At 46.7% G+C, this 14,857-nt stretch overlaps 1 protein-coding gene across 1 annotated transcript in view; it reads right to left on the bottom strand.

Annotated features, from left to right (window-relative positions):
- The window catches only part of FAM227A (family with sequence similarity 227 member A), a gene marked incomplete at its 5' end in the record, with an annotated part of 78,196 nt that extends 66,595 nt beyond the window's left edge, over positions 1-11,601 (bottom strand). Inside the window, 6 exons of the mRNA XM_082739026.1 lie at positions 65-211; positions 2,190-2,266; positions 6,174-6,202; positions 6,243-6,379; positions 9,647-9,729; positions 11,460-11,601. Coding sequence (XP_082595152.1) covers positions 65-211; positions 2,190-2,266; positions 6,174-6,202; positions 6,243-6,379; positions 9,647-9,729; positions 11,460-11,601 — 615 coding nt within the window. The remainder of the gene's footprint in view (positions 1-64; positions 212-2,189; positions 2,267-6,173; positions 6,203-6,242; positions 6,380-9,646; positions 9,730-11,459) is intronic.
- Between the last annotated feature and the right edge of the window lie 3,256 nt (positions 11,602-14,857).

The following is a 14,857-nucleotide window of genomic DNA, read 5'->3' as shown; positions in this document are numbered from 1 at the left end:
GCCGGGGTACAGCCGGGCCCCCTGGAGCTGAGCGTGAACAGTGGGGAACCCCGTCTTTCCTTACCTTGCCACTGAGGGGGTGTCTCTCAGAGCGGACCACGTTACCCACCATGTCACAGAAGTTCACCCCGTTTGGAAGCCTGTTTGGTATGGCGCTGTTAAACGATGTGTACTGGTACAGTTCTGCCAAGAGATTTTTGTGGGCTATTTTCTGAAACAAAAAGAATATGGAAATGAGGTTTGCCATTTGATGGTTTAAAACTAATAATAAGATACCTTCCCCGTTTTATCACGAAGATGACATAACCACTTTTTACAACGCTGAACAAAAGTGGGGGTGCATTCATGACCCCAGCACCTCTTACCACACCCCTATTTGTGTTATTTTTATTTTCCCTTTCAGGCTCTGAACACCTGTATACAAATGGGTATGTGTAACTTCACTCACTTTACAAAACATAAACACATGCACATTCTTTTATGCCCTGCTCTCTCCACTTCAGATTTTCCATGTTGCTACACTGTCTTCAACTTTATCACTTAAGATAATAGATCCTTTTGGGGGGTCTGGGTGGCTCAGTCGCTAAGCGTCTGCCTTCAACTCAGGTCATGATCCCAGGGTCCTGGGATCAAGACCCACATTGGGCTCCCTGCTCACCAGGAGGCCTGCTTTCCCTCTCCCACTCCCCCTGCTTGTGTTTCTGCTCTCTCTCTCTCTGTCAAATAAATAAATAAAATCTTTCCAGGGGTGCCTGGGTGGCTCAGTGGGTTAAAACCTCTGCCTTCGGCTCAGGTCATGATCCCAGGGTCCTGGGATCAAGCCCTGCATCGGGCTCTCTGCTCATCGGGGAGCCTGCTTCCTCCTCCTCTCTCTCTCTGCCTGCCTCTCTGCTTACTTGTGATCTGTCTGTCAAATAAATAAATAAAATCTTAAAAAAAAAATCTTTCAAAAAAAAATCTTAAAAAAAAAGATAATAGATCCTGTTAAGGAGATGTGCTATCATTTAATTAACTACTCACTGATGACCTCTAATTGATATTATCATCATTAATGATCAGAGCATACAGCTTCCTTCCTTTGGGGTTTATTTACTTAGAAAGATTTTCTGAAAGAAGCAATATAATAACCAAAAAATAGATGAAAAGACAGAAAATTGGAAAGAGGAAATTGATCGCCATCACCCAAGGCACCTATTGGAAACGTTCTGTGGCATCAAGAAACTTTCTAATCGGCCTATGACATTGGCATTGGCAGTTCCCCGAAGAACTGTTCTGACCCGGACCCAGACCACCTGACCAGCTGTGCCCCCTGGGGCTGGGCCTTCACAACTGCTCGGCCACTGTCAGAGGCAGCGTGGCACTTGCGACCCACTGTCGAGCATCGGGCTTTCCACTGCGTGGGGATTTCCTAGGCCAAGAAGTGAAAACGTGGTGACAATAATAGGTGGTTTTGTGGGTTCTGGCGTGGTTTGATTATGTATGATGTGGGAGCTCAGAGGACTCTTCACTGGGGGGGCTTCGAGGTGGGGCCAGACGGCAGCCCCAGAGGCAGCGGCCAGCCCCTACATGGGGCGGGCGGTGGGGGCTCTGCCATCAGCCAGGTAATGAGGCTGGACAGGCTGCTGTCAGCTTCCTGTGGTGTCCCAGTGATGGACACCACGTGCACTGGGTGTGAACCGGTCTCTCAGGATGGGGCAGCACCAGGGCTCCTTTGAACTTACCGTTTCTAAGAGGACCCACCTTTTTTTTTTTTTTTTTAAATATTTTATTTATTTGACAGAGAGAGAGCAAGAGAGGGAACACAAGCAGGGGGGAGTAGAAGATGGAGAAACGGGCTTCCCGCTGAGCAGGGAGCTGGATGTGGGGCTCGATCCCAGGACCCTGGGATCATGACCCGAGCTGAAGGCAGATGTCTAATGACTGAGCCACCCAAGTACCCGGAGGACTCACCTTTGATTCTCTACAAAGAAACAGACAAATGACTTCTGAACACTCCTCATTCTACCCCTATGGGGGTGGTATATGAGAAATTTCAGATACCTTAAGATCTTCTAAAAAGGGGCGCCCTGTGGGTCCCCCACCCCGTACCATCACCAGCCAGGTGCCCAGCATGCCCTCCCCAGGAATGAAATCTAATTTTGTGCCCCGTGGAAACCAGTCAGAAAGAGACCCAGCAATAGATCCCTTACCCTTTTAGAAATGAAAGGTCTGACGCTCCTGGATTCGGAGCCTCTGCAGATGAACTCTGATTTGCTTCGACTCTTGTCTGCGGAAGAATGGGAGAGAAACAGGATGTGAGTAGCCATGGGGTCTGGCCCCAGCTGTGCGCTAATTATGGCTATGACTGTTCACTCTGCCTGAGCTGCCAGGTGATGGCCACACTGGTAGTCTCACTGGACCCCACCTGCATTTGGTGACTCACTAAGATTCCCCCCATGATGGGTTAGACTCCTTGCCCTAGGAGGAGCAGACAGAGTATGCGTTTGTGAAGGCAGGCTATGACCCGAATCCAGGCCTGCCTGCAGACAGGCTGTTCCCTTGCTCACCCCTGAGCCTGTCCCCTCATCTGTAAACTAGGTCCAGTGGCACTTGCCCCACAGGTGGGGACATTATGAAGTTTTAACAAAGGAGTCCGCCCAAATGCTGTGGCGCAGTGCACCACATAGCAGGCTGTTTCTAAGTGTGCTGTCCTTCCCTCCTAACTTGCCCAATGCTAGCAACTCAGACTCCTTCAGAAGAGGATGAAAACATCCTCAGCTGATATGCTGGATTCCTGATTAACTGCATTTGGGATCCTAATGAAAGCCGATCCCCACAAAAACACCAGCAAGGCTATATGAGAAAGGATATTTGCCTCTGCTTCCCAGGCTGTCTTGACTTTTCTCTCTCAAAGCCTTCTTCTCCAACTCATATCTCTCAATTGCCTTCAAAAATCAAAAAGAAAAGGAGCATTAGGGAACTCATGCAGATCTTGGGGTGGGGGGTGTCGGAGAGCAGGCCATTTCTCCTGCTGGTGTGGAAAAGGCCTGGAGCAAAGTTGGTGGCACGCCTCACATTCTCTCCATGGCTACCTTGGTGGTGGCCGTTGGTGTCACTGACTGCCCCCGCCCCCACCAAGTGTCAACCACCAGTACATTTTCCTGTGCTGCCCTTCCTCCTGGCTATGCTTCCTCTTGTGTATACCTCTGAGGGGTATAGAATTTGGAATGGGTCCAATCAAGCTCCATGGGTTAAAAGCCATTGTTTAAATCCTCTGTAGGGGGACAATGATATCTACCTTCTCGGGTGTTTGTAAGGATCAGATATAAAATACTGAACACATCTTAAAACACAAGCACAGAGGCTATGAGGTAAGAGCGACTCAATAAAAGGTAATCATTAATATTATTAATCACTATACCCTTGACTTCTCAAGAGATTTCTCTTGATCTCTGACTCTCCCTACCCCAATCCCTTCTTGGGGAAAGAAAAGGAAAGAAAAATGAATGTCAGTGACCCAAAAAGTTGTATTGATTTTCAACCATGAGCCCGGTACCGTTCTTGGATGATAAAGCTAATGAAGAATTAGGACTCTGTGCTCTTGCTTTAGGAATTTACAATCGATCTGGACACTCACATCTGTACACAGGGACCAATTAAGTCCTGAACTGCTACGTTTGGGACTGGAACAAATGAGAGCAGTGTGAGCTGGAGCAATCACAGAGGACTGCCCAGAAGAGGCGGGACACGAGTGTTGGGGGACATGATGAGGCATGTGTCTATTGTGCTTGATACCCTGTGAAATGCCCCTCCAGCTTCCCATCACCTTAACGGAAACTGACATGTGTGCAGCTGTAGGCGGATGGGAAAAAGGGTCACACAGGTATGTCCGTCAACACTATTGCTCCAAAAAAAGGAGTCCAAGAGGAGGCACAATGAGCGACTTGGATGGGTATAACCCAATGTAGCAAAACAGCAGCATCTCTGAACCTTATTGGGATGCCACTGTAGCCAAGATTGTCTAGGTCTTGCAAGGATGGATGAGATTTGCACAGAGAGAGCGAAAAGGACAGAAGAACATTGGAAGAAAAACAAGTTTTAGGGGGAAATGAGACCAGCGTGGGGCTGTTTGCTTTGGAGATGACAGCGGTACCTACAAGTGCCAAGTCAATTCCCAAACCTGGCTGATGGCCAGCACAGCTGGGGAATTACTCACATAGACCAGTTCACTAGAGATGCTCGCTCCTGACATCTGCCTTGGGTCAGGAACTGTTTATTTATGGTGGCGCCTGAATAGTTCTATTTAAATTTTTAAAACCAGTACTATTTTACAAGGTATAAAATCAAATAGTAGAGTCAGAAGTCTCCCTCTTAATTCCCCTACTCCCCACAACACCCTCAGTTCTTGCATACCCTCCATGTTCAAATGAGAGCACATAAAACATACAGTTCTGTGCAATGTTCTTTTTCACTTTTAGGGTTTTCTTTTATTTTTTTATTTTTTAAGATTTTATTTATTCACTTGATGGAGAGAGACACAGTGAGAAAGGGAACACAAACAGGGAGAATGAAAGAGGGAGAAACAGGCTTCCTGCCAAGCAGGCAGTCTGATGCGGGGCTCCATCCCAGGACCCCGGGATCATGACCTGAGCCGAAGGCAGACACTTAACAACTAAGCCACCCAGGTGCCCCTTAGGTTTTTTTTTTTTTTTTTTTTTTAAGATTTTATTTATTTATTTGAAAGAGAGTGAGAGAGTGAGCGAGGATGAGCAGGAGGAAGGAACAGAGGAAGAGCGAGAAGCAGACTCCCCACTAGGTAGAGAGCCCAACATGGGACTCCATCCTGACACCCCAAGATCATGACCTGAGCCAAAGGCGGATGTTTAACCGACTGAGCCACCCAGGCTCCCCTCACTTTTAGATTTTAAAAACCTCCCAGGGAAGTCTGATGATCAGTTAGGTTTCAGTGTCACTGCTCCAGGTAGCTGGGCTATGAGGCTGAAGCACAGGAGAGAAGCTAGAATTTGCAACCGTATCACTCATTCCATAGATATGTCCTGAGCCCCTGCTAAAGGCCAATGCCATGCTCAGGTCAAGTGCAGCAGTGAGCAGTGAAAGCCATCCCTGCCTTCCAAGGGCTTGAGGATTGGTGGGGAGAAGCAAGTGATTATGAGGTGACGGATGCTGCCGTGGGAAGAGACAGAATGCCAGACGTGTGCCCAGAAGGAGCACTGACGCTACTCCTGGGGTCTAAGATGCAGGGAAGGCCTTTCCAGAGTGATGATCTGAGGGCAGAGCGTGGAAGGGAGGAAGACTGGAAAGGAGAGCTAAGAAGAGCTAAGCAGGGTTCAGAGAGGAGGGAAACCCACACTGAGCACATGGAGGAAGGAAGAGATATAGGACGTGGCCGTGTGGGATGCGGGGAGGGGATATGGGGCTTCCTCATTTTTTTTTTTAAAGATTTTACCTATTTATTTGACAGAGAGAGATCACAAGTAGGCAGAGAGGCAGGCAAAAAGAAGGGAAGGGAAGCAGGCTCCCAGCCGAGCAGAGAGCCCGATGCGGGGCTCGATCCCAGGACCCTGGGACCTTGACCAGAGCCGAAGGCAGAGGCCTTAACCCACTGAGCCACCCAGGTGCCCCTTCCTCATTTATTAGTACACATCGAGAAAGCACTTCTCACGCCCCAGGCACCATGTTAGGTGCCAGCCAGGAGGGCTGCATGGAAGCTGGAGAAACCAGTCTGGCTAAGGGGCTGCCTCTGGAGAAGCAGCCACAGAGTCAAGGCCTGGTGAATAGAGAGCGGGGGAAACCACAGCCAACAGAGGGTGGGCGGGGTAGCCCTGGATGGGCTCTGGGGGCAGAAGGCAGACCCGACAGAGCTGACCAGCTGCTTGGGCAGAGGACAGGAAGGACAGGCAAGGGGTCCCTTCCTCCTAGTCAAAGGAGGACCCGAGGCTGCTCCAGCCAGCCCCTTCCTGCATCCAACTGGCGACAGAGAGCACCCAAGGAGATATGCCCACGCTGGGCACTCTTAAAAAGCCGCTGGATCCTGCTTCTGGGAGCAAAACATTCTTTTCCTGCTTTTAACATTATCATTGGGGGTAAAAAAATCACAGGACATACAAATACATTTCTGTTGTAAAATACCCAAATACTACAGAATTATTTAGAGTAATAAAAGTTTTACTCACCTCCCATCCCCCCCACTTTACAGAACTGACTCCATGGATTATGATTAACCTTCCAGACTTTTCTCTTACATGTTTGTACATATAGAATGTCCCTCCTGTGAGCCAAGCACTCTTCTCAGCCCTGGTTTAGGGGTCTTGGTGAGTTTTAACTCTTCTAATTCTTGCAACAGCCCCATGAGAACGTTTATTACTGTTATCCTCATTTTCTAGAAAACAGAGATTCACAAAAGTTGAATAATTTGCCTAAGGTCACAATGTGAGAAAACAACAGAGCGGGAGTTTAAGGTTGGACAGTCTCACTCTGGAGCCTGCGCCTCTAGGGCTATGCCCTCTCCCACGGACACATGCACACACACAGGTACAAGGCTGCTTAAAGTCCATGCCATCACTCCATACCCCGTGTGTGTTTTGCCTTTACTCACAATTGGTGGGGGAGGGGCCACTGCAACCAGTGGTCTGACTTCGGCATGAGCAAACCAACAGCTTAGCCTCTGTAAAAGGCAATCCATTTTTGGGGCGCCTAGGTGGCTCAGTGGGTTAAAGCCTCTGCCTTCAGCTCAGGTCATGATCCTGGGATCCTGGGGTCCTGGGTCCTAAGGTCCTAGGGTCCTAGGGTCCTGGGGTCAAGCCCTGCATCGGGCTCTCTGCTCAGCAGGGACCCTGCTTCCCTTCCTCTCTCTCTGTCTGCCTCTCTGCCTACTTGTGATCTCTGTCAAATAAATAAATAAAATCTTTAAAAAAAAAAAGCAATCCATTTTTACCAAAATTTGACAATTTCAATTCTAGAATCCTACCTGCAGAAATACTTGCGAATGAGCCCCAAGATACATATACGGAAACATTCCCATGTTCACTCTGATGAAAATACCACTGAAATAGTTATCAGTAGGGAACAGTTGAATTTATTACGTCACGATGTGGCATATTCCCTATGGATAAATTCAGCTATGGGCTTTTCAAGATTCCCCAGCATTGGCATGTCTCCCCAGGGGCTCTCCAGGATTACGCAGCCACAAAAAGAAAGGGGCAGGGCAACAGCACGGACTTTGAAGAATCTGCAAGAGATTCTAAAATAATTCTAAAAATGAATAAGGAAAAAAAAAAAAAGCAGGTTAACAAACAGCCACCAGGGTGGCTCAGTGGGTTAAGCCTCTGCTTTCGGCTCAGGTCATGATCTCAGGGTCCTGGGATCGAGCCCCGAATCAGGCTCTCTGCTTGGCAGGGAGCCTGCTTCCTCCTCTATCTCTGTCTGCCTCTCTGCCTACTTGTGATCTGTCAAATAAATAAATAAAATCTTAAAAAAAAAAAGAAAACAATAACCCTAAATATGTGTTCTATATTTCTAAACATATAAAAAAAGATTTTGGAAGGATACCCACCAAACGACTAATGATGGTCACTTCTAAGGAGGAAAATAGAGCTGGGAGTGAAGTAACTTTCAAAGTTTACTTGTATACTTGTAAATGGTTTGAGCCATTTATTTATTTACTTACTTAAAAGTATTTATTTTTTTAGAAAAGGAGACTGTGTGAGCAGGGGGAGGGGTGCAGGAGGAGGGAAACAGAGAGAGAGGATCCCAAACAAATCCATGCTGAGCGCTAAGCCCAATGCGGGGCTCGATCTCACAACCCTGAGATCATGACCTGAACAGAAACCAAGAATTGGACACTCAACTGACCGAGCCACCCAGGTGCCCCGGTTTGAATATTTTAGGATAAACATGCATGCCTTGCCACTTAAATTTTAAAAAAGAAAAGAAAAAGGGGGTCACCTGGGTGGCTCAGTTGTTAGGTGTCTGCCTTCGGCTCACATCATGATCCCACGGTACTTGGATCAAGCCCTGCGTCAGGCTTCCAGCTCGGTGGAAAGCCTGCTCCCCCCCAATCCTCCTGCTTGTGTTCCTTCTCTCGCTGTGTCTCTCTCTGTCAAATAACCCCTCCCCCAAAAAAGACAGACTCCAGAGATGAACTGACCCCAAAAGTCAGCACTAGAAAAGTTAGAGGAGGGGGTGAAGCTGAAATCTGTGGAGACAGTCACCAGCTCAGTGCCCTGGGGACAGAGAAACTTGGTGGAAAGCAAGCTGCTAAGGGTGATGTGATTAGGAGATTTAGCTGGAGTAAAGTGGCAGAAAACATTTACAAAAGATACATCTGGTAAAGGACTGTCACCCAAAATATACAAAGAATTCTTAAAACCCAACCAGAAGGAAACAAACAACTCTATCAAAAAATGGGCCAGAGACTTGAATAGACACCCCACTTAAGATGACTGACATATGGCAAGCAGACATATGAAAAGATGTTCAATAGTACATGTCATTAGCAAATTGAAAACTCAAATGACAGGGAGATATCATTATATACTGATTAGAAGCCAAGATCAGGACGCCTGGGTGGCTCAGTTGGTTAAGCAGCTGCCTTTGGCTCAGGTCATGATCCCAGCATCCTGGGTCGAGTCCTGCATCGGGCTCCTTGCTCGGTGGGGAGCCTGCTTCTCCCTCTGCCTCTGCCTACCACTCTGTGCCTGTGCCTGTGCTCACTCGCTCTAACAAAAAAAAAAAAAAAAAAAAAAAAAAAGAATGGCCAAGATCCAGTACACTGACACCACCAAAGGCTGATGTGGATGGGGAGCAACGGGAGCTCTCATTCGTGGCTTCTGGGAATGCAAAAATGGTGCAGCCACGTTGGGAGACATTTTGGCAGTTTCTTACAAGATTCAACATACTCTTACCAGATGGCCCAGGAATTGCACTCCTCGTGGTTTACCCAAATGAACTGAAAATATACATCCACACAAAACCCTGCTTCACAGCAGCCTTATGTATAAATGCCCAAACTTGGAAACAACCAAGAGGTGAACAGGTAAATCAACTGTGGTGCATCCAGAGAAAAGGAATACTATTCAAGCACCAAAAAGAAATGCGCTACCAAGCCATGAAAAGCCATGGTGGAACCTTAAATGTCTATTACTAAGTGCAAGAAGCCAGCGCACTGGAGGTTCTTACTCTAGGAAACTATGGACACAGCAGAAAGTTCAGGGGTCGCCAGGAGACAGCAGCATGAAAAGGAAGAGTATAGAGGATTTTTAGGGCAGTGAGACCCTTCCATATGATACTACAAAGATGGACAGATGTCATTACACATTTGCCCAAGCTCACAGTATGTGTTAGCACTGAACCATAATGTAAACAATTTGGGGTCCATAATGATGTGTCCACACAGGTTCATCAATTGTAACAAATGTAACAAACCCATGGGGAGCTTGTCCATGGGCTGGGACAGGGGAAGAAGGCCAGAACTTTCTACTTTCCGCTCAGTTTTGCTGTGGACCTAAAACTCCTCCAAAAAAATAAAGTTTACTAAGTATTAAAATATATCTTTGACATCTCTATTGCGCAAATGTGCTTTCCAACAAATGGGGGAGCCCCCAGTCCCCTCCTGCCTGGAAGCCTTGTCTTAGCACCCATAACTCACCAGGCTGTTGGCCAACGGTTTGGGACTCAGACTGAGTTCGGCAATCTTTTGGTTCACGCGCCGTAGGGAGCCAATAATGCAGGCTGGGGGCGGGGAGTCTGTAAGGAAACTCTCTGCGTATTGATCACACACGGCCATGGGGCAGGCTGGCCTAGCTCACTCTCTTTCTGAGCTGTCTCTCTCCACTTAACTTTTTTACAAACATTCACACCTCTTTGATCGTTTTAAATGAGCTGCTTTATGAATTCTAAATGAAAATTAACCATATCCTAGACACCTTGGAAAAGACAAAAAGATTCTTCCATTACACTCCCATGTTAACAACTTCTGTTAGGATCTGGGGAGATTTCCTTCCGGTATTTTTGATATACATACGTTTTTTTCTATCATTATAATCTCAGCAAATGTCTATTTTAGGGCTCTGACTTCTCTTCCACTCGTTATTATGATCATTTTCCAAAAAGCTAAATAATCCTACTATTTTAAATGGCATTGTATGAATCTATTTAGAGAACACACCACTTGACTGTTCCATGGTTACTGAATATTTAAGTTGATCGTCGTGTCTTACAATTAAAAATAATGCCGTGATGTACACAGTAAGAGAGCTGTTTCCATATTTTGGATTATTCCTCCAACAGAGATTTTCAGGTGAGGGATGACTGGCTCAGAGGGTATCTTGACCTTGTTTATCACTGTTGAAATCTCTGTTCAGCTCAAGGGCCCCTCTTGTTACCCTCTCCATCGATGCATTTCTTTCTATCTTGGCCTCAACCAGTCTAGGATATAGCCTCTGTAGTAGCCCCATAATCCTATCACTCCTCACTGCCTTCACATAAAGCAGGGTCACTCTTACTTCCATTACTCTCAAGGGTTCTCACAGATTGGAGGATACTTGACAAATGAAGATGCCCAGGAGGGACATGACGAATCACAGAAAGTGAAATGGGTTAGTTACATTGAGATGAGTGAGGGATTAAGAAGAAAGAGGGGATATCAGAAAAAGGCCCAGGAAAGTAAGTCCTTGAAGCAGACCCTGATGGGATCACTTGTGCTCATCTTGAGAAGGGATCCTGAGAGGTGCAGACCCAGCCAGCCTGGCTGGCAGCAGCGGGACTTGAAGGGCAACAAGCTCTTGATGAGACAAGACGACCTGGGGTTATTTATAACCCAAAAGGGTTATATGACAAATGAGCTCTAAGGTCCTCCACAGAGAGGCTTCTGAGGGTCCCTGGCGGAGAGTTCAGAGTCAGAAGTGAGATGTGGATCAACGAAGGCAGGGCAAGAGAAATCAGATGCTGGAAGAGTCTGGAAGATGCCAGAATGGGCAAACTCGGAGGCCAGGAAGAGGGAGAGGGCCGGTGATGACAAGAGGTGAGGTCAGCTGGGGTGCGAACAACAACAAAGTTGTGTCTGAAGGTCACTTATCTGGGGACAGAGGGCTACACTGGGACTTCTTAGTTGCTATCTATAATTCCTGGGAAGACAGAAGAGAAAGAATGAGAAAATGAAAAAAAAAAAAAAAGAGAGAATAAGCTCCCCCCCCCTTCTTCTTCCCTAGCCTTTCAACCATTATTTCTAGTACTTCTTCGTCCAGGCCCTTTCTGATTATCCTAGTAAAATAAACTCAAACCAAACAATCCATCAGTCTCAACAGATTCTTTCAGAGGACAGGTAGGGCTTAACTGATTGAAAAAATTAACGAGCACATAAGGAAAGGAGCTGATCGTGCGTGACACAGACATAGGCAGTGGTTACCCCTCTGGGGCAGGTGTATTTGGCCTGGATTGTAGACGGCACCATAGAAGGATACTGGGTGGGTTGTCCTCCAGACTCTTCCTCAGGGCATTCTCCACTGCGTTCCGGGTCATGAGGGAGACGGTCAGGTGCTCATCCATTGGCAACATGGGCAAGGCAGTGACATTGATGACATCCATGTTCCTGAAATAAGCCATTGTCCGGTTTCTCGGAGAAGGACAAAATAGTAACTTTCTGCCTAAGAGCCCCCCATTTCCTACTCCAAGCTCGCTCTCTGTTCAACCAGCCTGCTGGAAATCACAGATAGCATAGAACCATCTTAGAAAACACAACCATGCTCAGCTGGTAAAGTGGGGCTGATGACAAGGCACATGCTGCCTGCCACGTGGGAAATGAAGGCCATCATCTGACAAGCCCTTCTGAGCGATTCCAGACATACATACTTTTTTTTCCTGTTGATGCTCCTCCGCCCTGTTTCCCATGAACACGGTTCTAGTTTTTATTTATTTATTTATTTGACAGAGAGAGAGAAAGAGACAGCAAGAGAGGATACACAAGCAGGGGGAGTGGGAGAGAGAGAAGCAGGCTTCCCACTGAGCAGGGAGTTCAATGTGGGGCTCGATCCCAGGACCCCGGGATCATGACCTGAACCGAAGGCAGACACTTAATGACCGAGCCACCCAGGTGCCCCTTTAGTTTTTTTTTAAACAAGGACACTAGAAGGATGAAAAGGCCAGGGCTCCAGGCCACCCAGCAAACCAGTCTCCAAATTAGAAAGGAAATCAAATCCTTGTCTCTCGGAGACTCCTCTGCCAAGTCAGAGTTCTGGATTGGATTCTTGACCCTTCTCAGCTCTCAGATGCTGGACTCTGTGACCCCAGGTCCATCTCCTCAGCATGGGCTGCTGATCTACTCAAGGCTTCCTGCTCCCTCCCAGAAAACTGGCCCTGTCATTGCTCTTCCTCCTGGTTTCAGGACACTCTGGCTGAAATGTTCTCCTGGGTCCTTGCTTACAGGCCAGGAGTTCCTGCTACCACCTGCGGGTCTTCCAGGGCCAGAGCCTGGGAGCACAGGCCGGTTCTAAAGAAGTTAAGACTCAGATCGGCCCTCAGTAAGCTCCTATGTAATGGAAGGAGAGAGAAAAGGTAGTTTAGTGGGAAAATTACCCCAAGGGCTTACCACACTGTATTTCCCTCAAGCCCTCAAGCCCTCTGCTCTGCCTCTTTTCCGCAGTCATGCTTCCCGTATGTCTGCCCCTGCTCCGCTATGTTCTTGTGACCCTGTGTCTTTTCACCTGCCGTTCCCTCTGCTCCACGCTCATCCCACATGACGTATCTTTTGGAAAACCTTCTTTTATAAACAGTTTGTTTTTAAGTAGGTTCCACACCTAACATGGAACCCAACTCAGGGCTTGAACTCATGACCCTGAGATCAAGACCTGAACTGAGATCAAAAGTCAGGCACAACCAACCGAGCCACTCAGGTGCTCTTTTGGAAAACCTTCTTGAATCACTCCAGGCCATTAGTTACCGCCCCTCCTCTGGCAAGTTTTGGATTCTGCTTTCATCTCTCCATCACAGCACTTATAATTCTGAACTGGAATTATTTGCTTCCACGTATTTCTCCATTAGGCAAATTGATCCCTAGGGATTAGGTACCCTCAATATTCGATTCCATTTTAGACCCACTCACCATACCTACTTTTAGTCTGAAGAAGTCTGGGGCTGTCCCAAGTCAGCTGGATCACAGGAAAGGCTGTCTCAGGCCCAGGTTAATATTATTTTTCCTCCTTCCAGCTCCTAGTCTTTCACTACGTAGGCAAGGGGGAGAGGGTAAGGAGGAGACAGGTGCATTGCTGGGCTTCTCACTTTCCTCCCACCCACTCCCCAGCATGACTGCAAAATTATGGCATGTTCTCTGAGAAGCAGGCTTAGGACGACTCTGTCAAGAAGCCTCTTGCTTTAGCTTAACATTCTCCCTCATGCCTAATGGAAGAATTGGCTATTATTATGACCCTTTTTTTTTTTTAAGATTTTATTTATTTATTTGACAGAGAGAGAGCAAGCGAGAGAGGGAACACAAGCAGGGGGAGTGGGAGAAGGAGAAGCAAGCTTCCCGTGGAGCAGGGAGCCCGACAACACAGGGTTTGATCCCAGGATGCTGGGATCATGACCTGAGCCACTCAGGTGCCCCTATTATTGTTTCTTTTTTTTTTTTTTAAATATTTTTATTTATTTATTTGACAGAGATCACAAGTAGGCAAAGAGGCAGGCAGGGCGGGGGGCAGGAGAGCAGGCTCCCGCTGAGCAAAAAGCCCAATGTGGGCCTCGATCCCAGGACCCTGAGATCATGACCTGAGCTGAAGGCAGAGGCTTAACCCACTGAGCCACCCAGGCACCCCTATTATTATGATTCTTAAAAGAAATGTTTAAAATACATACTGTTCTCTTCTGAATTTTTCAGCATACCATTTTAGGTATTCTCTGAAACAGGAAACGCTTTTACCAGCACTCCTTGGGGAGGAAAAAACGATGGGGGAGAAAATGAATTTTGCTGACTCTCTACCCTGCGGGCTTCACTGTTGTGTCGGGGGCAGACAAGTGCAAGAGTAACAAACATTCTGCCCTCATGTAGCACATATTTGACAGCTGGGATGTTTCCTGTTTGAAGTTAACATGTTACACGATTTTAAGCATGTTTAAATAAGTAAAAAGGTGCCGACTTTGGAATCAGACTTCTGTTCTGTTTAAACTTCAGCCACTCGATTTATGGAGTGTCCAACACAACCCAGCAGTGTGCTCTTAATGGGGAGAGGGTGGTCAGCTAAGCCAGACCTTATTACTGCTTTAATGAGCTTTAAAGACCTTATGTCTACAGGGGAGACATGCAATAATCAAATGATTACACAAATAATTGTGAATTATAACTGCAACCACTGCTTTGAAGGAAGGAATGCAGTGCTGTGAGATGAGCTGAAATTAGATATGGACCCAGTTATGGCTTGAAGGAAGAGCAGGAGTTAATCAGATAAAGGTGGGGGAAATACCATGCAAGCAGAGGGGAGCTAGTGTAGACAGGTAGGAAAAGGCTAGATCTGTGTGTCACGGTAGCCATTAACCACATGTGACAACTGAGGTCCTTGAAATCTGATTAGTGTGACTGAAGAATAGAAATTTTAATTTTAATTAAGTTAAACTTACAAACTGAAGCAGTTGATTATATGTTGAAATAATTATATGTTAATATTGACTATATGTTGAAATAATAATATTTGGGGCACATGAGTTAAAGACTCAAATTAATATAACCTGATTTTTTTTTAACTCTTTAAAATATGGCTACTAGAAAATTCTAAGTGACATATGTGGCCCCCGTATGTTTCCATTGGATAGTGATGGGTTAGACCATGCAGTTTGATTCTAGGACATAGAACTCTCCCTTTTCAATGCACTG

This window comes from Mustela nivalis (genome assembly GCF_964662115.1).
Source record: "Mustela nivalis genome assembly, chromosome: 7".
Taxonomy (NCBI): domain Eukaryota; kingdom Metazoa; phylum Chordata; class Mammalia; order Carnivora; family Mustelidae; genus Mustela; species Mustela nivalis.
The sequence above is the reverse complement of the archived record's forward strand: the minus strand, read 5'-3'. Positions and strand labels throughout refer to the sequence as shown.